Source organism: Mercenaria mercenaria, chromosome 19 (assembly GCF_021730395.1).
Source record: "Mercenaria mercenaria strain notata chromosome 19, MADL_Memer_1, whole genome shotgun sequence".
Lineage (NCBI taxonomy): Eukaryota > Metazoa > Mollusca > Bivalvia > Venerida > Veneridae > Mercenaria > Mercenaria mercenaria.
Window position 1 is genome coordinate 28,159,125 of NC_069379.1, and position 25,482 is coordinate 28,184,606.

The window sequence follows — 25,482 nt, forward strand, 5'->3', positions numbered from 1 at the left end:
GAACTAAAAAAAACTGGAATTTAGAGAGGGGATCTGCTGTAATGGATCCTGCATATCACAAATAAAATAAAAAATTAAAAAGCAGGCACCATATCCAAGGGGTGATTAAACAATACCCAAAGCTATTAAAGCGGGAGTATTGGAACCACCCAGGCCGAAATTTCTAAGCTGAAAAATTAAGCAGTACACTAACACAACACCAATACAAGCCATATTGTCAAAAGTAAGACACGTGACGTATCTTCACCTTCTTCACTTTTATTCACAAAATGAACCTTAGAAATATGACATAAATGCGTTTACACACTCTCAGAAATTTCTTTACATTTTGCAACTTTATGATAAAATGGGTTGAGAATTTATTTTTGGTTTACTCTGAAAAATATATTCTGACTATCAAGTTTTGAAGAAAAATATTGTGACATCCATAAAAAGCGAAAAAATATTGACTCCAACATTCCCTTCTCACTACCACCACCACAAAGTTCAAATGGCAGGCCCCTTAATCCAAAGCATATATATATAAATACTAGCAGCATACCTGAACAAAACAAATTTAGCTATAAACTATAAAACAGAATAATATTATGTCAGTTTGGACAGTGATGCATAAAGACTTTTATATGCTTCAGACGTTTAAAAGCATCATTAATTTTGATTGGCAATAGTCTGGAGCAGAGTATGCAAAACATCTTTTGATATACATCACCTCACCTCTGAGACCTTGGCACCACTAGTTGCACATTTTAATAATAATGTTTAAAAATGATATTTGCTAGGTATATTCTTAAAGTTGATTGTGTTTAGCATTGTGTTGCAAAATTTAAACAACTTTAACCTTGCCGTTTTTGATAAATTTTGTATAATTTATGGTATTTCCTCAAGCTCAAGTAGGGACAAATTGCAAAGTGATGGCCACTGTCCAAAACGTTTGCAGAGAATTTATTTTACCATTAATTTTAATAAAAGAAACAATAAACTATTGGTAAACAATAATAAAACACAAAATCTATACTGTAAATATCATTTTGTCTAGGGTGCCTCAAGTAAACAGATTTAATGAGACAGAATTCTAACTCCAACATTGAAAAATTATGGTTGAGTCCTGTGGGACTATTTTAAATTTTGCTTACTTCATTCAAAAATAATCTTGGAGCAGAAGTAAAACCTTCCTCCATTTCTTCCACAATATGTAATATAAAGAGTAAAGGCAAAATAGAGAACTTTTACCGCATATAACTCGGTATTTTTCAAGATGTCTAACTCCACCCCCTTATGTTTCAGATGTAAATTCATTGTGAACAGCAAGAAATTGCTTATCAAATGAAAAATTTTCACTTTTGTACAATAAATCAGTAATAAGTCTTTAAGAAAGTAAAGACTTACTTGGAAAGAAAGAAAATATGGAGAAAAAATTGATACCCAGTGGGGCTTAAACATACACCCCGTGAAAAAATTCAGTCAAGGTAGATTTGTTTAGGAACTGAATACTCTTCAAAAAGGAGGTATTCTATTACGGGTGTAATACATTAAGGTGACAGGAATTTAAGGTTATGATCCCAATAAGGGACTGAACAGCACTAAAAACGCATTACAATCGTCTAATCCTAATGCGTCTGTGCTATTTTTAAGGATCGTATCACTGGTAATGTACTTCTGATGTGACCTGATCAGCGAAGCTTTGCATATCCACTGCAAGCCGTGTTTATCCAGTCCTAAAAACAGAGATAGCATTTTCTTCCATATTAGTATTAGTATGTAACCCTGCTCAGAGATTCGTTTAACAATTTGTAGATATTTTCATCAACCTGCTCGCCAATCCTTACCGGTTCATCATTAATTGATGTCTCTAGAATTACGTTTGGATGCGATATGCATTATTTCTGTCTTATCGACGTGTAACGATGCAATAAAGAGACAAAATTGCACTGTCTGTTGAATAAATTGGTAAGTGCAACCGAGTGTCGTTTGCGTTGGATAGTTTTGGGACCAAGTACACTTAACCTTAACCATACATGTTGTGACTTAGGCAGACCGTTACATATTACGACATCCAAGCATGTATTTTCTCTGTATTCCAAATTGGTATTTAAGGCAGTGAAAATGTCCTGGTGCCAAAAACTACAGACATAACAAGTAGCACGATACTCGTAAAACTGTTTTGTTTCAGAGACAGTGGTGTCATTGTAGACCAATTTTACAGCCGACTCAATTGACTGAAATTTCTAAATATTGGATATAGTCCTTCAAACGGATATCAATTTTTCCTAAACCAATGAAATAAAAGTAAGCGAAGAAAACCTTATTTAAAAATCGTTTTTTTTAGATATTTGGATATTTAGAATGAGTAATAATATTTTGACACTGTAAAAGTTGTTCTACTCATACTTAAGAAAGGAACATTTCATACTTTGTATTATTTGCAGACATTGATGAATGTATCCCGGATGTCTGTGGATCGCATGGTACATGTGTTGATGGTGTGAACAGTTACTCATGTTCGTGTAAGTCTGGATTCGGCGGGATGCACTGCGAAACATGTAGGTTTAACACTTACACTTTATGTTATAGACCCCGTTTTATATAACTATTTACGTCATCAAGGTCTTGGTGGCGGGAATTTCTCCTTTGCTTTCTGCATTGTCAGTCCCACATATTTCAATAACGTAATTAGAATGTTGTTCATGAGAAACAAATGCAAAAATATAAACTAATTTTATTAAAATGCGAAAACCTCTCCAGAGATAAGGCCAATAACATTGCATATAATATAAGATATACAGTACCTAATATATCATGTACTAAAATTCAAAAGCCAGTTTAGTTTTTAAGATTTTTAGGAAACTCCATTCGTACAAGGAATGAGTATAAAAAGGGGTCCAAAGAAATATTGTTTGTGTTAAGCATATAACCAATATTTTACTTAGATGTAAAAGATATTCCACTTAATAGAGATGGTACCTAAAACTTCAAATTGCATCTGATACTAGTAATCTTTTCTGTTGAAATTTTAATACCGGAGTACCTCAGTCATATAATGGTTCATCTTTCGTACCTCATTTTTCATGCTGAAAGGCAATATTCAATCCGAAAAATTTGGTCCTACTTGGAAAATTGAAGCCAGTGACAGGTAACTCTTCTAAGACTATTTAGTAAACAAAAAAGTTGAGCATTATCTTTCATTTTCGAACGAAATAATTCAAAGACAAATATTTTTATTCATTACTTCCGATAATTTACATGTATGGTATTATCACAGGAAAGAAAACATTATTCGCAAGAGAAAATGTTTATAGACTATAAAAAAGTTACGACATCGAATACCTAAATATTTTACAAAATTCGTTTGCCAAGAATAATCCAGGTCTCAAAATCTATGAGTTAAAAACAGAGCGATATAAAATGTATATTATATCTGATGATCACACAAAAACCATACCAAAAACTGTGCCAAAAGAAGTTATTTAACTTTTTTATGACACGCACCTTGTGTTTACAAATGTACCTAATTTGCATATTGACCGAGGGGTACGGAATCGCATTTACCTTGCGGAATCTGTCGTTACAGAAACTTCTGTTAATATAATGCAGACTTCTTTTGTATGGATAAAATGGTTGTGTTAGTTAAAAAGAAATGACAAGTACCTTTCTTTAGCTAATCCATCAAAATAACGAAGCCGGTTTCGCTGTCAAAAGTTCCCGTATTTACTGTACGGTGCTGTGTTAAAATATTGCTAGCGTGAGGTAAGCGATATGCGCTTCAGTTTTGCACCTATTTGTTGTTGTTGTCGTTGAAAACGTAGCCTTAAGTACCATCTCTACACTGAAAGCATACTTAATATGATCTAATTTTTCGACCAAACCGGGTCGGAAGACTCTGCTCTTATTTGCGGAGTAGCATTTTATGTTTCTAAAGAAATTCATTTTATTCACTATAACTACAGTATTTTAAGTACAGTGAGACCTGCTTTAAAACTTCTCTTAATTTGGCTCAGACTTGTTACACTTTCTGGCTCTTTTGAATCATGGATGCTATTTGATCTTTATATATACATGAAACAGGGTTCCGCTTAAGCCGAAGCTAGGGCTTGTGAGATATGTTGCACGCTGGATTATCTCACGTGAAAGACTTGGTTCGATTAAGCCTGTTCGGGAGAAGTTATGAAATACCTTACCTCCGTGACACCCTAACGATCTGACTCTGATATATTTTGCTTAGTAGCATCATTTGTTTCCAACGGAATGTTTTATTTATTTCATTTATTACTGGACAAATTCTTGTAAATGTAAACTTTACCGCATTTGAAGCCCTACTATGATATCAAACTATACATAAACCTGTAGCGTATAATCCATATTTAATTTTGAAATCATTTATTCGGAGTAAATAATTTAGGGCTTATATCACGATTCCCGGCCTGCGATCAATTTGATGTGATATACAAGATCAATGAGGAAAATACATTTTGTCGTCCTAGAATTCCGAAAAAAAAGATTTTGACTTCGGTAATGCGGTCCTTTTCAAATTCAAGGCACATATTGGGTGATTTTATGAGACATAAAATGCAAATTTCAAAGAACAATATTCTAAAGGTTCGTTTTGAATACAGCTTGTTTAACACGTGGCAACTGGTTAAAGAGACAGGACCTAAAATTTTCAAGGACAGAAACTTATCAAAAATGTCTAGGATCACGCCATGTACCCGGATAATCTTAACTCTGTTCGGCGACCCTAACTCAGTGCCAACATGGCGGATGTAAAGCCGATACAACTTTGTTTTCTGTGTAATTACGATGTATAAAGGAATTTTCTGTTGTTATATCTATCTCCATTGATCAAGTATATATTTATTTCAAAATGTATCATGTTAAATATATCAATCATTGTGTTTTCAGGTGGAAAAACGACGAACAAGGCAACTTTTTCAATGAAAACTTTTACAAAAAATCTTTAAAAATACTTCTATGCTTTTGATGCCTCAACTATTTTGTTGTTTGAAAGCAAAGATATACTGCTTTATAGGCCCGTTTACACTATGTTGTTAACCCACTACATGTTGACACAATACATGTTCAAATGTACTGACAGCGAGAAAAGGGATAAAAACCTAACTTTGATTTGATAAAAACCGAACTCAGTTTACATGAGTAATGGATAAAAACCTAACTTACACGAAATTGCGTGACGGATAAACACCTAACTGACTAGTATTCTATAGAAATGAATGAGTTGACATGTACATGGTCTGATTATTGTAAACATTACTTTATAAGCAGTATTGTCTTCAAACTTTGTCATTAATCTTACAAGATGTTATATGTATGCCCACTACAGTCAAATATTTTTTCATAATTTTAATATTTGCAAAAGCAATGTTTGGAAAAATCGGATAAACCCTCAAAAATAACTCAGTATAAAAGTCAAAATTATTATATTTATATAAGAAATTATTTAATACCACCGATGTTCGAAGTTCTGTAGTCCCCAACCCTCTCTCCCTCCATCTCTCTCTCTCTCTCTCTCTCGCACACCACACGCACACGCACGCACGCACGCACGCATGCACACACGCACACACACACACACACACTGTTTCAGAAGAATTGTGTTTGTTTCAAATCTTGTATATCGTATAGTGTAAGAGATTTTTATAGAGGGGCTAATGGAATATTTTTGATATTGTTTAAATTGGATTAGATTTATGATTAATTATTAAATATGATATTTTTCAGACGGTAAATAGGGAAGAAAAGTGTGTATGTGTGTGGTGTGGTGGCGGGAATGATGCATGGACTGACGGGGCAGGGGTGTGGGTATCCTTACATTTTTCACTTGTCCACGGACACTTAAAAACCCATTTGTCCATAGTCAAAATTTAATTTCACTTGCTGTGATTTGTAATATTAAACCTTCATGAAAGCGCAAATAGACTGGAGATCGAGATCTTTATTTAGGACAATAAAATAGAAAAGCATATCTCAGTAACTGTGGTAAAAAATAAACTCTTGAAATATTTGCCTTTTAACGTTTATAAAAGTCTGAAATCGCATAAGCAGTGTTCGGGATCTTTTGGGGTCATGCCCGAAACACTGCCCACGCAATGGTGCAAAGCCAGATGAATTCAGAGAAAGACTCTTAAAACTTTCCGACTTATTTTAGTCATACTTGCGATCTCTGTGTGCTTTTGATTTTAATTTGGCTGACTACTGGCTCAAATATTTGCTTTGACAGTGACTTATTGTCTCAGCAGTTGGAATTCTACTTACAAACTTGTCATAATACTTTTTTAAGTTGTTTACGTTTCTGATGTCTTTAAATGTCCTTTTAGTTCTCTGTGTGTAACCCTTGTTTTCCTTTTTTAGTTTTAGTTACAGAATGCTATATGCTGATGATGCAAATATTTTTCTTCAGCTACTTTAGGTAGTTCTTATGTTCCCTTTAGCATGTATATGATTTCTTCTTTTATGTTGCTTTTTTTTAAATGCATGTTGTAAAATGTGACTCTTTTTATTTTTGTGTAGTGTCAGCTAATCCTTTTTTTATGTTGCTTTAAATGTGCTAAATCTGTATGTGATAAATTACTTTTTCCTTTTATTTGCAAGTACCTATGTGCTATTTTGTTTTAATGCGCTGTAACATGTATGTGATACTTTGTGATTTGTTTCTTATCTACTTAGAGCCAGATGCTTTATTTGCTTTAATGTGCTTTAACATATTTGCATTTTATTACAGCTGTTTTACTTATGTTGAGCTTATTTACAAGTGTTTGTCAGAAAATAGCTTTAAGCTAGTGTTATATGTTTATACTTATCCGACGTTAAATAAATCTTCTTGTATCTAAATCTTCTCTGATATTTTATCATAGTCACCGAGTTACAGTGTGCGCGAGACCTAGTCAAAGAACCCATTATCTTTATCACCTCCATATACTTGAAGCAACACACAATCTAAATGATATTTTATGTTTTCTCATTTTATACCTGAAAAAGTATGCTTGTCCGCGGACACACAGCATGAAAAATGCACTTATCCGCCGGCAAAAAATCACGAGTCGGATAAGTTGGACATAGGAATCTCACATCCCTGCAGGGGTGGGTAGATCAAAGAACTTCGAGCATCAACAGTCCATAAAAAAGCACAGACGAACAGCCGTTTTCGTTTGGTTAGGTGTTTATCCATTCTAAGTTCGTATTTATCCAGCACTGTTTCCTATACCAGTTAGGAATTATCCGAAAATTTAAACCTACCTCATAATCAATATAATTTTTAAGCTATAAAAATCTATTTCAAACTTTGATACTGTTAAACATTGTCAAAGAGATATTTATGGAACTAATACATTTAATAAGTAAGGTCTTACTGCAATTTCTGGTACTTTAAAACAGTTAGAAACATAAAACATGTTAATTTTGAAGACTTTTTTGAGTACATTTTAATGAATTCCAGCCACATAATGTGACATTTCGATTGAAATATTTAGTACACAAAACATGTCATCAATACAGGATATTATGACTATCAAAAGTTTTACGCTAACATTGCATACTCACATAAAAACATGAAAAAAGGCAAGGAAATTAACTACATACATCGTCTTTCTGTCAGCCATGTTGGCACTGAGTTAGGGTCGCTGAACAGAGTTAAGATTATCCGGGTACATGGCGTGAGGATGTCATTTTAAAATCCTTCAAATAACCAAAAAATAATAGAAGCGAATTATATGGAGAAGTTTCAAATTTTTTTCTTGCCATAAAATTAACTTTGACATTTCTTAAATCCCTGTGCTTTGACTTGTGTCAATGTTATATGCAATATGTATATAAATTCTAAGCAGAAGCGAGCGGTGACCTTGAAGTCCCTTCAATATACCGATCCATTATTTTGCTCTTAAAAAGCTCTCTGAATTAATAGAAGTCAATGAATTTGCTTTTAAAATACTGTATCTGACGACTTAAATGTCACAGTAAGCACCTGTTTCAGCTAAAAGGTATGCTTACAGGCATATCTATCAATATATCTGCTCGGAAAACCCTGTAAAACTGACATGACTGAATCGTGATTATCCCCACTTGATTAATGCTTTTTAAAACTGGCATTCTGTTTCAAAAATATTCTTTACACTTGTAAATGAAACTGAAAATCATCGAAGGTATGAAATAAATGCACATGGAAGATTTTGAAAAATGTGTAGATGCGCTCTTAAGAAAGCTTTAAACAGTTTTCAGAGCTTCCCAGACTACAGTCGCCTACTTGACTTTCAAGACCTCACACAGAAGTGTGTTACCACACCCCTAAAATAAAAATAGTGTAATACGGCGGTGTACCGTTATTAACATGGCTATATGTGTTTCATTACAAAGCATCAGTAATACATGTCTAACGTGTAGATTTGAGTTTACAAACCCTGATTTTTGTGATCTCCCAGCTGCGAAATCGAATGGCAAAAAGCTAATTTGCCAATTTTCAAATCTCTCTGCAAATGATAGCACCAACTGCTATGTACATGTTTTCTCACTTCAGTAACACTGTAAAATCTGGAAAAAAATCTCAATATGTATGCCGTTCTTACCGTTCTTCCGCTATTTTAATTTTATTGACTCAGAGGCACCTGTTATAATTGAGTTTGTACATTAAGCTTTATCAGCTAAAGGATGCGTTTGCTTTTGCAAGTCAAAACGTCATGATTTCAAGATCAAGGCTACTCATTGACAACTATTTTTCACTATAGCGCATATTTTCTGACCTGGCGAAGATATTTTTAGTACATACTTTACCATTAAAAACAATAGGTAACTTGTGCATATCGGATTTATTCGTACGGAATGAAACCAAATCTAACGATGTAGCCGATTACCCTAAACTAAACGATAGAATGGCCCATTTATGACCTTTCTATAAATATCTCCGCCAGGTCAGAAAATATGCACTATAAATAATTGAAACTGGGGATATTAAATAAATGATAATGATTATAATAAAAACAACAAAACATGAAATGAAATTTGTATGACATTTAACGTAAACACAATGCAAGTCTTATTATTACATACGCGTTTCTTTCCCCAGTTAAGTTACAATAACGCCTGATTTCATATTGGGTGCGTGACGTACTTTAATGTCTGTCGTTGCATGGATTTATTTTGTCCAGTATGGTCAATGTTATTCAGTCTACTGAACAAATTCATAATATTTACATCATATTTATACGTCCAGTACGTATGTAAAAAAAGGTTATTATCTTTGCATAGGGAAATATGCACTCGTTCTTTAGTGGAAGAATATTGCGCTCCTAAAGTCGCGCAGTATTTCCGCTGCAGAACTTGTGCATATTTTCCTATACAAAGCTAATAAAACATATAAATATTGCCTAGATATCAAAGAAAATGGAGCACATAAATCGTCATTCACGTGTCTATGGTTATGTAACTTGTGTAGTATGATTGCGGGCGATGTAAAAGGCGTGATGGATTTTGTCATACCGATTTACTGAAACTTGGACTCAGTGTTAATAAAATAATACATCTAGAATAGTGGTTTGTTTTTGTATAAAATCAGTGATCGTCTTTCAGATACGTATTATTACATCACTCGGGCTGCGCCCTCCTGAAATAATTCCTTCGCATATGATTTTCAAACAATGATTTTATTCAATGATAAATCACTAAATGATAATATCATATATCATCAAAACATCAAAGTTTTTTGGTTGTTGGTTGTTTTTTTTTTTTTTAATTTATTTAATTTTTTTTTCTCAATAAGCATTTTAATAATTACTTCGAAATTAATATAACAGATTACTACGACGTCGTATTCTACTTTCTTGTATTCATCAAATACAGATAACATCACCGATTGTTTTGACGTCCTTCATCAAGGGAATATAACCCAAGACGGTGTTTACAACATAAGCACATGGAAAAGTCGTCGACAAATCCAGGTGTATTGTGATATGACCACTGACGGAGGCGGATGGACAGTAATGATTTATCTTTTTGTTTCTGTTTTCTTTTTTGTCATTATGGCTGTAAGAATCGTAAATTGTCTCCTTTCTTCTAATTATTTCTTTTTGTTATTCATATCATAACAGTTAGTTTATAATGTTTATGTGTTAGTAATGCGTGAGAACATTCGACATCTTTAAACTACGGCTAAAACATTTTAAAGCATCATTCTTTTCGGTACATGCCTGAACCATTTTGAAACAGTTTGATTGAAGAATGTCTCCTTCTTTCGTTCGTTAGGATTTACACGCATTTTGTGTTGTGAAAATATGCTTGATTATGATAATAGTTAAGACTGTTGTTTTTATTATTATTATTATTATTATTATTATTATTATTTTAATCGTGCTATCAGGAGATAACGATATTTGTTGTTGTTTTTGATCATCCATTCGTTTGGTTTTTCCTACGTAGTATTTGAATAATGATTATTTTCCAATTTGGTTATAGTTGAAACCCTCGTAGGACCGGTTTATTGAATACCAAAATATTTTCCAAACAGACTAGCTATCATTTTTAGATAAAGACTGTTCAGTTATTAGAAACGTAAAGCGATGGTAGCGAGAGCAATAGCTGTTCTTTGTTTCTAAGACACGCAACTAAGACAAGGACTGAGTCTGGCATATGATACAGACAGTGTATATGTACCTTCAATAGAAGAACATCTCTAAAGGGGAAATGAAAGTACATACACAGAGCAAATAAGACATTTCATTTATTACTGTCAGTCTTAAGGACATTAATTGATGGTATTGTAATATTTCACCTGTAGTATACCATATTGCAACAATCATACTTCAGACCATGCTTTACACAGATTGCAGATAAAAAATATGAAATATAAGATAGAGTTAAAAATGATTCTTAATACAAAATGAGCAAAATGAGAAGGGATTCATCACAAAGGCTTTTTAGACTATTAGATGAATGCTTAACAGGTAAACAACTTAGGAGCAATGAAGGCCGCCAATGTTCCACTGTAAAAGTGAGGGCCAATATGATAATGACTTATGGTTAAGCCCCCATCATTTTGTTGAAAAAAATCTTTTTTTAACAAAAACAATTAACAAAACGTAAGTATTGATATATATTTAGCAGCTTGAAGTATTCTCCGCTGATTATGGATTATTAGGTTATCTAAATAGGTAAATGTTTTGTAAAACTCGACAAAACGAAACAATATGATAAACATTTCGGCAAGTTATGTCAAAAGCAATTCAGTCAGATTAAGATAACAAGGAGCGGAGACGAACAATAATCTATTAGACTGTTTTAAGACAGACACACGAACGGACAGAAAGGAGCATAAATGGTCTGCATTCCTATATACCTTCGGTATTTCGATAGGGGACAAAGACATCTGAGAGATAAATTCCAGTTCTGAAAAAAAAGGTTATAACACCAGTTGAAAAAAAATTGATTAACACGTAGTCTTGATGGGTGATTTTGGATTTTTCTTTTCGTGAATGACTTTAGATATCCTAATAATTTAATAATTTTAACTAATTACTTATGAAACTACTAAAATTGAAATTACTCGCCAGTCAATTTTTGTGACAAAAATGAGACAATAAAAATCAGCATCGCAATATAAATAGCGACAATATATACTATGATAGCTGTTATCTCCCTTGTTCTCGATTTTCTGCCACATTGCGCTTGAGGTCAGTTCCTACTCATCTTATAAATTTAGAACAAAATATATACAACTTTACAGAGAAATTGCACTATATATTGTGTCCTTTAGTTTCTTAAATACGAACACTGAAATAGCAAGTGTTGCCCACCTTTGAATTAAGTATGTTTGCTGCGAGACCCTTTGTGAGTATAGAACTATATCAAGAAGATGATTTAGTCTAAGTATTACGGCCACAAATATTTATATGTGAAAACTAAAAATGTTCTATGGTGTGCACAGAACAAAAAGAAACTAATTCAATTGTATGCTATATAATACATACTGTATGTCATATAATGCAGACGACGTTGATATAGTAGGTTCACATCTAAAGTTAAAGAATGACTGTTCCATAGTGGACATCCTTTTTGTTGATTCTTACAGTGTGTGCAATTTGTTACATATATTATTTGCTGCCGCTGTCTTAACTGACACAATTAAATAGTTAGTTAAACATTGTTTTGAAACTCATTTTGTACATTTCAGGTTTTTCAAAATCGGTTTGATGGATCCGTTGAATTTTACAGGAACTTTTCTGAATATGAAATCGGGTTCGGACATTTGAATGGGGAATTTTGGTTAGGTAATAATTTTCTTTTTTTTTGTATGAGACCTGTCATTACTTTCATGCCAATGTACACTGTTAGAATAGAACATTAGAATAATCTTAAAATGTGAACAGGAGACGCATTTCAAACATGTAACACATTTTTGGACGATTCATAATGAACCGGTTTCCAGACTATGTGTAAGGATAGGTCCACTGCACATTTGTCAACAGATCTTTGTGGATAAAAGAGTGTAGATGTAATATTTGGTAGTGCCGGGGCAGGTGCCGAGTGTTGTTGAAGTGACATTGATTTTAACAACTTATTTCTAAATATTCCACGACCAGCTTGAAAAAATTATCAAGATCCTTCAACATAGACTGATGATGGATTTCATAACTTAATTTGTGTGCATTGATATTGTTTGGTGTTCGGAGCTCTCTGTTAAGCGACACAGGTTGTATTTAAAAAATCTTTATTCATTCTGTAATCTTTTCCTTGCCGATTAAACGATACTTCGTATGCCATCATTGCTTCAGGTTCTGCATTGAAACTGTACCCAAAACGTCGTTATTTAAATATCTATTCCCAACTATTTGAAACAAATCTTTCTTAGTTTTGATAAATTTCATAATATTATACGTGTTTAATTAGCGGTTGAGTGAAGTTCTTTCACAGTTTTGATAACGTCTTGTCTGGACATCTCATTCCACCCTTGTGTTCTTAGTTGATGGGTTTTCTTTTAACGACCCCTTGGCACATTTTATTTTCATCATCAGACTCTACGGTTCCAACACCATGTTTAGCCGTATCAGCCATACAAGAAGTGTTACTATTTAAGATTGTTTTTTTTTTACTAACCTTTTACTTCCAGTTAATCATCATCCTTTACCTTGATATCCATAACTTGTAAAATGTATCTCGAAATCTATTACACACGCTGTAGTCTTCAATATATTTCCAATGGTGCTCTTTTAGTTGTTTTTCTTCTCGATTAAATTCGCCATATATGCATCTAAAACAATAGTTTAAATATTACCCATCTTAATATTTGCTGTATTTTTCCACATGTGTTGCGTGCGCAGTAAAGTTAGAATTTCAATGGCTCTACAGCTGCCTTCTTAAAATAATAGCAGGAAGGCAGCTTCATACATCATCAAATCTTAAAAGTCGCTATTTGACTGACCTTTTGGTTGATGAAGATTACTCGATCGAAACCAAAGAAACACACATATTAAACAGGATTTAATACAAAATATCAATACATGCACGAAGTTCGTCTGTTTATTTTAGTATTGAAAATAGCTGTTTTATATTTTAGGACTTGAAAATCTTCATGAGTTGGTTTCTCAAGACAGCTCTGAACTTCGAATCGATGTGTCGGCCGCCAATGGAATGAAAGGCTACGTGACTTTTGAAGATTTCCAAATATCACCAGGCACAAATTACAGTCTTCATATTTCTCCAGGAAACGGAACTATAGGTTAAGTAAAAAATGAACTACATTTACTTTTTGAATCGAAAGGTTTCCATAGCTTAAAGATGGATGTCAAGGTTTTTTATCAAATGGAAGTGAGCTTTTTATAGAAACATTGCCTTTCCCACAATATCTCCAACTAATACAGTGTCTGAGTGGGATGTCTGTTTGCATTAGAGGCCCAGAAAACGTTTCTCAAGAAATGATTAGAGGAACATCTGAGGTACAGAAAAATCAAGAGTGATGGTGTCGCATCATGTGTCTCTCCGGGAAAATCGAAGATGACCGTCACCATGGACGGCAACAAATTAAAACTATTCATTCTTTATCTGATGGTGCATATAATAAGTAACTTTTGATTTTATCATTGCTCTAATAAATACCAACAAAAGTCACCATTCAAAAGAAATATTTTGTCCTGAAGTATTTCAGTAATTTCAAAATTTTGCAAATTAAGCATCGAAAAGACTGGCTAAAAATCTTTTCAGTTTTTAAAATATTCCTTTTCGTTTGTAATATTGTTTTTAAGATTATAGGCAGAACTTCCCTAAATGGGTTTCATACTGTGCAAATACTCACATAAAAATAAAAATAAACATATTGAAAATTATATGTTGCTAGCACAGCTTCGAAAGTGTGTGAGGTAAATTAACACCTGAAATCGGCAAATTTGGAATTCACACGTGTATCAAACGATTTTCATGTAAACTTCATTTTTCCATGCCTAATAATTTCAAAGTTTTATAAGTATGGTATACACACGAAATGTCTTTTTAGTATGTACCCTTTGACATTTTAAATAACCAAATAAGGAGTCATCGGGGTAAAGTAAAATTTGTAGTCATTTTATTTACCGCATGTTCTTTACTACCTGATTACTTTTACTATCAGTAATTTAAACTGAACCAAGCTATTGACTGATGGGGCATATTGATTAGGTTTTATAAAATTGATTGTGATGTTGTTGCATTGTTGTTTGGTTCGGAAAAATGCAAGATGGCTGTCAAAAATGACAAACAATTTGCGTGATATCCGGTTTTGTTATAACATAACGATAACAATTTTGTATGTTCTTTTTGGTTAATGTGATGTAAACACGTAATTGATACTTAATACATTTAATCAGTGTATGATATTATAATCAGTATTTCACAAATATATAGTAAAATGACTAAAAATTCAACAAAAGTTCCTCAAATGAATACGTTTGTGTTTCATTTTAGCCCACTTGAGCACAAAATCCTCAGGGTGAGTTATTGAAATCAGTTGTTCGTCCGTCCGTCCACAGTCTCAATCCAAATGTTTTCTCTGAAACCATTTAGTGGAAGCTGATGAAACTTGGCCTTGGAGGGTCATCAAATAGTTCCGTTTGCTTGTACATAAAGGCTTCCAGGGCTAAATATAGATTTTTTCAATCAACATCATAAACCACCGGTTCCATTTTTAAATAATTTCACAAAAACTGTCCTTGTGTAATCTTCTACAAAGTTTCTTCAAACTATTCCGATTCGTCTAAAGACATGGCCGCTAGTGGGCGTGGTCGCTTTTCCCTACATATATATAGCTACTTAACAATGATAAACCTCGACACAAAATGGAAATCTATAGATTAAGTAAATCAAACAACTTCACATGTCTTTCACATGTATTTAATAAAAATCAGCTTCACCCATCGGCTCATCAGTGTATATACAATTGTAATGTGATGTTACTATGATAATGACGCGACGTCAATATAAAGAGACGTTATTTGTCTCAAATAACGTAAATGAAAATGTGATTAATGTTATTATATAATTAATTAGAATTTAACAGTCAATATATCCTCTTAAGTTTTAGTTTAAAGCATTTTATAAAAAAGTTTTCTTTCGCTAATTTAGCTGTAGTACTATCTAATTTTAAAAACAATGGGAACATTTGAAATTTTAAATCTTTATTTCTGCAATTACCTATATGGTTACATTGTGTCTAGTTGAATTGTCTCTAATTTGTTGACATGAATAGTTCTTCTTTTTCTTAATTTATCGCCAGTTTGGCACGATTTCTAGATGACTGTTTTATCATTTTGACTAAATCACAAAATGTACTTGAGCATTCCCACAGCCTGTTAAATAATTTGCACAAAGATATATTTTCTTTTAAACATCAGATACAAATCAATAACTTAATTTTCAATCATGCCACCCTAGACATACAAAATTAAACATACCATATACTTGAGCAAGAAGTATTTGCACAATTGTTTCTGATACTAACATTAGGGTCACAGAAATATTATAATTAGCTTATGAAACAAAGGAAATTGAAACAATCGCTTTTTACCTTTTTACAAATAAAATACGTGTTAAAGGTGAATATTTTCGCTTAATACATATATATATATATATATATATATATATAGTAGAGAGAATTTATACGAACTAAATCACCAGCACAATATACCAGACCAATCACGGTAAAGCGCCTAGCAGTACAAACGAACACGCACATGCCACAGCAAGTCCACTAACCCAATAAGATTTGTTTCGATGCTGCTTTATATACGAGCCCGAATTGTACTACACATTCGTACTGGTTCAACATTTGCATATATATACTCATATCTCTGTTTTCATGTCTCACAAATCAGTAGTGACATTTTAGTCTTTTTAACTGATTGGGACCAGAGAAGCTATATTTTCTCTCTCTGAAAGTTAACTGAATCTCGAGGACACGTTGAATATATATATATATAGATAATTTGCATTAAGGGATATAACTATATTCAGAACAGTTGACTTTCCCATACGTGAGATCCTCTAGGATACAAGTTCGCATATAAATTATTATATAGTAGAGAGAATTTATACGAACTAAATCACCACCACAATATACCAGACCAATTACGGCAAAGCGCCTAGCAGTACAAACGAACACGCACATGCCACAGCAAGTCCACTAACCCAATAAGATTAGTTTCGATGCTGCTTTATATACGAGCCCGAATTGTACTACACATTCGTACTGGTTCAACATTTGCATATATATACTCATATCTCTGTTTTCATGTCTCACAAATCAGTAGTGACATTTTAGTCTTTTTAACTGATTGGGACCAGAGAAGCTATATTTTCTCTCTCTGAAAGTTAACTGGATCTCGAGGATACGTTGAATATATATATAGATAATAACAGTTGACTTTCCCATACGTGAGATGTTCGCATTATAAATTATTATACAGTAGAGAGAATTTATACGAACTAAATCTATATATATATATAAATATATATATATATATATATATATATATATGTGGAAACTTTCAAAATCTTCTTGTATGAAACTGCTGGCTCATTTTTACAAATGTTCCTTGTGTAACCCCTCTGCCAATACTGTTCCAATTACTACGATTTGTAAGAAAATACGGTCGCCAGGGGCGTGGTCTATTTTCACTATATGTATATTATGGAAAATTTAAAAAATCTTTTTGTCCAAAACCACAACTTCTAGGTCTTTGATATTTGATATTTAGCATTACCTAGTTGTCTTCAAACAAGGCAATTGAAATTATCCCCCTAAGGACAAATATGACCCTATTTTATTGGTCACATGGTTTATTACCTGTCCGCACCTGTAACGTGATAAAACGTATTAGCGTCTGATGCCCATTTCACGCTTCCGTAGAATTGACATTTATTACACAATTCATTTTGAAAATATTTCTGAAATGTTTAGATCTGCAGCTCTCAGATACGGAAATATCTTACACCCGAGGTTTATACTAACAGTTTCAGACAACATCAAAAAGGACCTTTTGAGCGATTTGACGAAGTTCCAAAAATCTCTATGTACCCTTACTCGGTTACGGACCCCTATGGGATTTGTGTTTATTCCGAGTTCAAATACGTTTTCGTAAATGAAATGCTGACATGTTGTGCTGAAGCCCAGATACTTTCAAATCGTTAGAACATTTAGCGCATACATTTTGACGGAGTGACCCCTGCGCTTGACCCCTGTCTATCGACCAATCCAAAGGCGATTTTCCTTTCCAAGTTTTGAATGATTGTCTACTTTCATTTTCTTTACTTCCGGAAATAGCTGAAGGTCGAGTGACGTATTTTCTGTGTTGTCAAAAACATACATGAGTCATTCTATATTTTCGCAACATTTTTGAGCTAGCAACTTTTGAAAATTAACCATCATCAATTGTTGTTTTCGTCTGGTGGATTTAATAAATGAAACATATCTCAATGTAAATTTAACTGAATGAAAGCTTAATACCTCTTCGTTTTACCAAAACAGAACATATTCTGAAGACAGATCCTACATGTTTTCCCTTCTGTAACAATAATATAAGTGACTGATACTCTATCATATGATACAGTAAACACATCCAGATCAGAAATTCAAAGAATTATATCAGATTGAAACGACATCAACTGTTCCTCCTTATCTTGATTAACTGAAATTTAATTAATTGTAATGATTGTAATTAATTATAATGATTGTATAGGTAAATAAAAATGATAACAAGATGACATGTTCTTTATTGTGACACTAGTGACATATTACTATCATTATATTTTACCAGATTTACATAGCGCCCTTTTCAAAATATACATGTTTAACTAAACATTACATACACAGATAGCCACCCACCACAACAAATTCATAACTTGTATAAATGAATCTGAGGTTTTGTATTTAAATAGAAAGTCAGCTCATTGTACATTTTATGGCTGGTTAAATTATCACAGACAGTTTAGTATTCAAAGGAAAGTATAGAATGAATTACTCCCCTTGGACAAGTTGATGCAAGTTTATCTGCAGCTTTTTGTGATGTCATTTAAACAAGAATTGTAGTATTTTTGCTGTATTTTGTGGTGACATTTAACTGTATGAAACTGATCATCCAGTTTTGTTGCAGTTTTTTTGTGACATCGTTATACTTCTTAGTTCATTTACATATTTCGGTCAATTTAACTGCTTTTTCACTACATTTTCACTGCTTCTTCACTGCTTTTCTATCAAATATGTTAATGCAGGCGTTTGAAGACAAATAACTGCTAACAACTGCATTTTGAATGCCCTGAAATATAATGCTGAAAAACTGCAGTTTTACTGCCTTCCTTTTACAATTACCTTTCATCTCTTTGAGCTCTGTAACATCAGAGGCAACTGTTTCATTTATTCTTTCTGATTCATCTGTTAACGGTTTTGGTTTTATACTTCTTGGAATTTCTGGTGTATCTGACACCACTCTCTGCTAGCCCATCCATGTGTTGTGTCAACTCTGGTATCTGGTATTTTCAGTCTTTTTTAAATGCATGTACAATGTATATTTGTCATCTCTCTACTTGTTGTACATCTTTTAAGTCTTGTGTTCGGGTTCTTCATGGATTTCATGTTTAAGTGTTAATGGTGTTTGTTAGTGATCTACAGGCATTTTAATCTGTTTTTCTGTTACCTACTTCAGGAACTAATTTGTGTTCTCTAACTGATATTTTGTCAATATTGTCTGGTTTTAATAGTAATTATCACTGCTTGTTTATGCATGGCTTTTGTTTTGTCCGTACTGTATCTTTTTGCACTTCTACAACTACTGTTCGACCTGTAAGATCTATGGGTTTTTTATCTTCAAGCTCTGCTGACCCGTGTGTTACTACGCAGACATCTGCCGACACACTGGGAAAATTTTGTTCATTTGTCTCCATCACTTTTGTACATGATGTCTTTCTAGGTTCTTGATCTTCATGCACTATTTTATCATTAGTCTTGGTTTAAACAATATTTATTTTCCAGCAGGTATACAGCAAACATATATTTACACAAATCAAGGATTGAGTAGGAAGCTAAGCTTATTTAGAAACTCGTTCCTTATAGATAGCAGAGATAGCTGGTAACTTAGAAAATAAAGTATTTATAAACCATGGAAAACATGCAAATGAAACATGCATATCAATAATACATTACCAAAGCTAGACAACTTTTTATCTCATATTGTTTGTTTTAAAATGGTAATGTAGTAACTGCATATATTTAGACGTGCTTAATCATTAGTCTTAACTGGTTCATCATTTAACTTTATGGGTTTATAATCAATTACACTCGCCTATGACCTGAATCCGAATCCATTTGGAGGCAGAAACATTTTTGTAGTTCAGCATTTGACATTACCGTTTCGTCTCCTATAAAATTATATTAATGAGTTAGCTTTTGACGTTAATTTAGCAAATTAGATAATTTCTAGACTGCAAGTAACCTTAAAAGAACACTTGTTTCAATCATTCATCTATATGCCTGTCTGTCCCTTATATTATGCGTCCCAGTTTAATTGGATAGGCATGCTCATTTCTTCAGTACTGTTGTCAATGTTGCAGATTTAAACGAAATACAAAATAAAAAATACGAGTATCTATTCAGATATGCACTCAAACTATAAATGCAAATTGTCATTTACATATAACATATTGTTGTCTCTCATGTAACAGTTACATAAAACACCGATAGTTTCCATGCATGTAAATATAACTTTTCTGATTAAAATTTTAAAATATTACAGATAGTCACTGGTTATCATATTGTAATAAATTCAGTTTGGTTCAGATACACTCAGTGGTAAATCATTCATATTTACAGACTGGACGTCTTTCCTGTTACTGCTCTGGACGTCTCTCCTGTTACAGCTTTCTTGTAAATACAATTCAAATAGCAGACATCCCATTGTTAAAATGAAGCTTAACGGTTATCTTGTAAGGAGGCAACACATATATATTCAAATACAACTTATAAACGTGTTATTAAGGTGTATATCAGTTAAAATATAAAGTTGTCTCTGCTGTCACACAACATGTCTCTCCTGTAACAACAAAACTAAATATATGGCGGGAGAATTAAGGATATTGCTGATGTATGTTTTTAATTTGGATTATGAAGTAATTGAAACAATGTTTGAAGTTAATTAGATTTACTCTTCATATAGTTTTATTTTATTTGTTGTTTGGCAAATAATTTCATTACTATAACAGTTTGCGTCTTTACTTTTATAAAAATGGCCGTTACAAGAATGACTGTTACATGAGTAAATTATTTTGTGTATTTGCATATTAAAAATAATAATGGATCCCTTAGGGATGCCCGACGTGTTATTTTTGGAATTGTCGCTTTTGATACACTTACCTTACAGTAATGAATCCTCGCATGCTTTTATTGTAAGGAATTATTACTGTTACACAAGGGACAGAAAATAAAATTTCGCATCTACTTTCCAACTTTCAAATGGTATTTCCTCGATAAAGAAAAACGAATGTCCGCCGTGGCACCTCAAATGTTATCTTGAAAAATGATACTCTTCCAAATGGCGGCAATGCATAGATAATATAATAGAGCGATCAGCTGTTATTTTGACTGATCAGTTTTCTGTTACATGAGGGAGATAAAATATGGGTACAAACTTTGAAATCAAATTAAGTGATGATCTTTTCCCGATTTCCAACTGTATGTTCACTAGCATTCAGACCAAGGGTCAAATAAACATTGATAGTATATTTTTAGCTAGGGGACAGTGGAAAATGTCAATTTTACATACTTAAACGTTCCAAAAATTATATTAATACCATTAGTAAGGTATAAAAAAAGTGCATCAATATGCTAAATTTGTCACATATTTTCACCCAAAGCATTTTCTAATGTTATATATTTAAACTGCTTTGAGAATTTTTCCCGGGACAGAAAATGTTGCGAGAATATAGAATGACTTACATATGCCTGGCGAGATTGCATAAAATTGTGCCCGGTGTGCTAAGGATATAGACTAATAAAGGAAAAACACTTTGAAAATGTTCTTGTCCAACACCAGAGGGCCTACGGCTTTGATACATGTATTTGGTAGATTGTTCAAATTATATCACCTTGGACAAATATGGCCCCGCTCCGGGGATCATAGGGAAACTTTGAAAATCTTCTTGTATAAAACCACATGCCTCGGGCTTTGATAATTTATATGTAGCATCGTGTACTATCAAGATTGTTCAAATATACCACTGGGGTTAAAATTGGCCCCGCTCTGTGGGCACATAGTTTAAATAGACATTTATAGGGAAAAACCTTAAAACAATTCTTGTCTTAAATCGTAAGGCCCAGATATTTAATATGTCGCATGAGCTAGTGGTTCTCTACCAAAATTGTTCAAATCATGACCCTGGGATCAATATATGCCATGCCATGTCTGTTGTTTTCAAAGATTTTAAAAATCTTCTTATCCAGAACCATAAGGCTCAGACCTTCATTATTTAGTATTTAGTGTTGTCTAGTGGTCAACTATCAAGTTTTTTTCAAATCATGTCATTGACTACGCCCCGGGGTCGACAGTTTGTACATTGGCTTAAATAGGGAAAACATAAAAAAATTTTCTGAAACCATAAGATCGAGGGCTTAGATATTTGGTTTGTGGCGTGCTCTAGTGGTTCTTTACCTATTCAAATCATGAAACTGTGATCAATAAAAGTTACGCCCGCGTGAACCCTTGTTTTACATAAATTTATTTGCTTTTGAAGCAATGACAAAGAAATTTGAAGTGTTTTCATATATGATTGCAGATTTCAGTACTCATCTTGAACAGTCTTAATTGTGACCTACTGATTGACTTGCTTTCTTTTTTTTTTTTTTTCTTTTTTTTTTTTTTTGAACGTACAGCATAGAAAACTGGACCACATGTATGGATTTTAATTTCAGAAGGCCACATTGTATATATTTGTTTATATATTTCTTCATGTATTATCTTTTTATACGCCCGAAGGGACGTATTATGTTATGACGCTGGTGTCCGTCTGTCCGTCTGTCCGTCTGTCCGTTAGCAATTTCGTGTCCGCTCTGTCAAGGCCACACTTAGGAGTCAAAGGTCATATCAGTTTGTTTCGTGTCCGCTCTATAACTCTTGAACCCCTTGAAGGATTTCAAAGAAACTTGACACAAATGTTCACCACACCAAGGCGACGTGCAGAGCGCATGTTCCGGATGACTTGCCTCAAGGTCAAGGTCACACTTAGGGGTCAAAAGGCATATCAGTTTGTTTCGTTTCCGCTCTGTAACTCTTGAACTGCTGGAAGGATTTCAAAGAAACTTGGCAGAAATGTTCACCACATTGTAACGATGTGCAGAGCGCATGTTCCGGATGACTCGCTTCAAGGTCAAGGTCACACTTAAGGGTCAAAGGTCATATATGACTTTGCTTTGTGTATATTTCTCTGCATTGCAGTGCTCTTGTTTTTATTTGGCAGATCTCTTTTTTGTACTTACAATATTTTTTTTTGAATTACTTCCCTTTTATATTACTATAAATAGCTTATTTTGAAACTTTTTTTATTATTGGCCGTAGGGAAAAACCGAGACCACTTTTCTGTGGCACAACATTGATGGTACCTCCAATTTGAAGGTGTATTTTTACATACCTGTACCTGATAACGATTTTTTTGTAGACTTTGAATATTTTTTTGTGGACTTAGATTTGTTTTTTGAAGTTTTCCTTTTGTTGTTCAAGTCCTTTGCGGCTTCAACAGTCAAGTTCTTAAAATTTTGCTCCGATCCTATGATGTAAGCCTTCGGGCGTATATTGCCCCGCTTGGCGGCGCTCTTGTTAGATCATTTTATTATCATTATTATTATTTTATTATAATTAAATGTATTATTATTATTATTATTATTATTATTATTATTATTATAAAAGAAGATTAGAGAACTGCTCAAAATATTCTATTTTTCAATAAGAGTATTTTATGTGATGTATAATGTACAATATATTGCTTTTTGCAGGTGACAGTACAGCGAGTGGGCTGTCATTTAACAATAATGCAGCATTTAGTACCTATGACTATGACCAGGATTCATATAGTGGGAACTGTGCATCAATTAATGAAGGCGCTTGGTGGTTTAGTGAATGCACGAACGTACACCTGAATGGGCAGTATTGTACACCTGGAACAAATACATGTGGCTTTCGCGGGATGATATATTTCAGATTTAGGACAGTCGAGTCCTTACTTACATCTCGTATGATGTTTAGAAGAGTATGAACAGTTACTTTAACAGCTAACAGCTTGTATTAAACATATAAAGGTAATAACATTACACCAACACATTTGTTACATATAAATATTGTGAAATAGATTAAAGAAATGAACAACAAAATAAAACAAGATTTCTAATAACTGTATCTTCACGCACACATGCTGTATGAATACGCGGATTTAACACCGATTTATGCTCTTTTACACTTTTTTCTATGAAACAATTTTGCCTATCGTACAACAGAGCATTCGAAGTTTTGGCGAGAGAGTTGAATCTGCTTGAAAAACAAACATTAGAAGAGAATCTTGTAAAAATAGTAATGTGTTTATGCTCAGTATTTCTTCTTTATTTTTGATGTAACATAATAGTGCTATCCTTCAGAAATGAAATAACTACATGTAGTTGTGTTAAAGCATGACATCCTTTCACTACTTTTAGTGTCCTTAAAGTGCTGCCTTTATTGTAAGAATTATGAATCCTAAATTGCGTATGGGTTACATTTATTATTAAATGATTTATCTTTATAGAGTGATAATTTAATTCTATATTAGGTTATAAAAATAAATTGTATACTTGCTAAATTTGCATCTCTAAACACGTTCATAGACTTTGCTAAGTAATGTAAAATTATTTCTTACACACAGGACTGGCATTTCTGATGATTTTACCTATGCCGGCTAAAGCCCATCTTCATGCATTGATTACAAAAATGTATATATTTTTATGTAAAATGCGATTAAATCCAATACCTTTATAGTTGCTCTTAATTCCATATGGAATATGTCTCGATTCAAAATAAATTAGTTTACAGAAAAAAAACATAACCTCAGGCTACAAATGACAAAGATAAAATGGAAGTAATGACTTCTGTTTGTGGACATTGATTCCCGAGCTTTGTTTATAATACGCTAAAATAAGAAAAAGGGATTAGAAAGTATTTTGCTTCGCTTTATGAAGTCTAATAAGGTATGCAAGAAAAATAATATACCACTGGATGTACATACAGATGAGAATATCCGGCTGTCGGGTAACTGTTTTAACGATAAGGAGACTCTGTCGAGTTACCGCCAATAACAGTTACCCTCGAATCGTATCAAATTATCATATTCGTTTTAGCATGTTTAGTGAGGTCGATATGACGATTTCTTGATATAACTTTTCCAAGGTCGATACATTCTCGTATTGATCTAGCCTTAAAGGCATGAATGTCTATGAATGTTTTTAGAACTGTCATGTTAGCAAAATACATCTGTATGTGGTTTTATTAGTAAATCTAACGACTACTAGGCTACTTGTGGAAATGGTTGCAAACAGTTTTTGGTCTTAAATTGTATATGATGTCACGTTATGTGTAACTGCTGTAAGTCAATATCCATGATCAACATGTTTTTATCATTAATCGTGCGACTCTGTTTAAACCAATGAAAATATTATAAATGTAGCTTTGATAATAAAGTATTTACTTGGACTTGCGTTTGTTTATTTTCTTTTTCATGTTTGAAAATTTGATATTTTTGTATGAAATCAGACACTGTTTTAAGAACTCTTGTTAGAAATACAAATTGATACACAACGTTTTGTTAAGCTAAGTAGCGCTGTTGTGTTAAAGCAAGTTGGTATAATTATTGCTTTTAATAATTTTTTTCTTACTATTATTACTAAACTCGTCTTGCAATGCGATAAAGAATATTTACTTTATATTATACTCTTTATATCTTTGAAACAAACTACGC

The 25,482-nt window shown here is 33.0% G+C and overlaps 1 protein-coding gene across 1 annotated transcript; it reads left to right on the forward strand.

Moving 5' to 3' along the window:
• Nucleotides 1–9,464: 9,464 nt before the first annotated feature.
• Nucleotides 9,465–25,217, forward strand: LOC123541719 (fibrinogen-like protein A). The gene is made up of 4 exons (XM_053531448.1): nucleotides 9,465–9,977; nucleotides 12,167–12,263; nucleotides 13,550–13,711; nucleotides 23,495–25,217. The coding sequence occupies exons 1-4, from the start codon at nucleotides 9,951–9,953 to the stop codon at nucleotides 23,752–23,754; spliced, it is 546 nt and encodes a 181-aa protein (XP_053387423.1). The 5' UTR covers nucleotides 9,465–9,950; the 3' UTR covers nucleotides 23,755–25,217.
• Nucleotides 25,218–25,482: the final 265 nt, after the last annotated feature.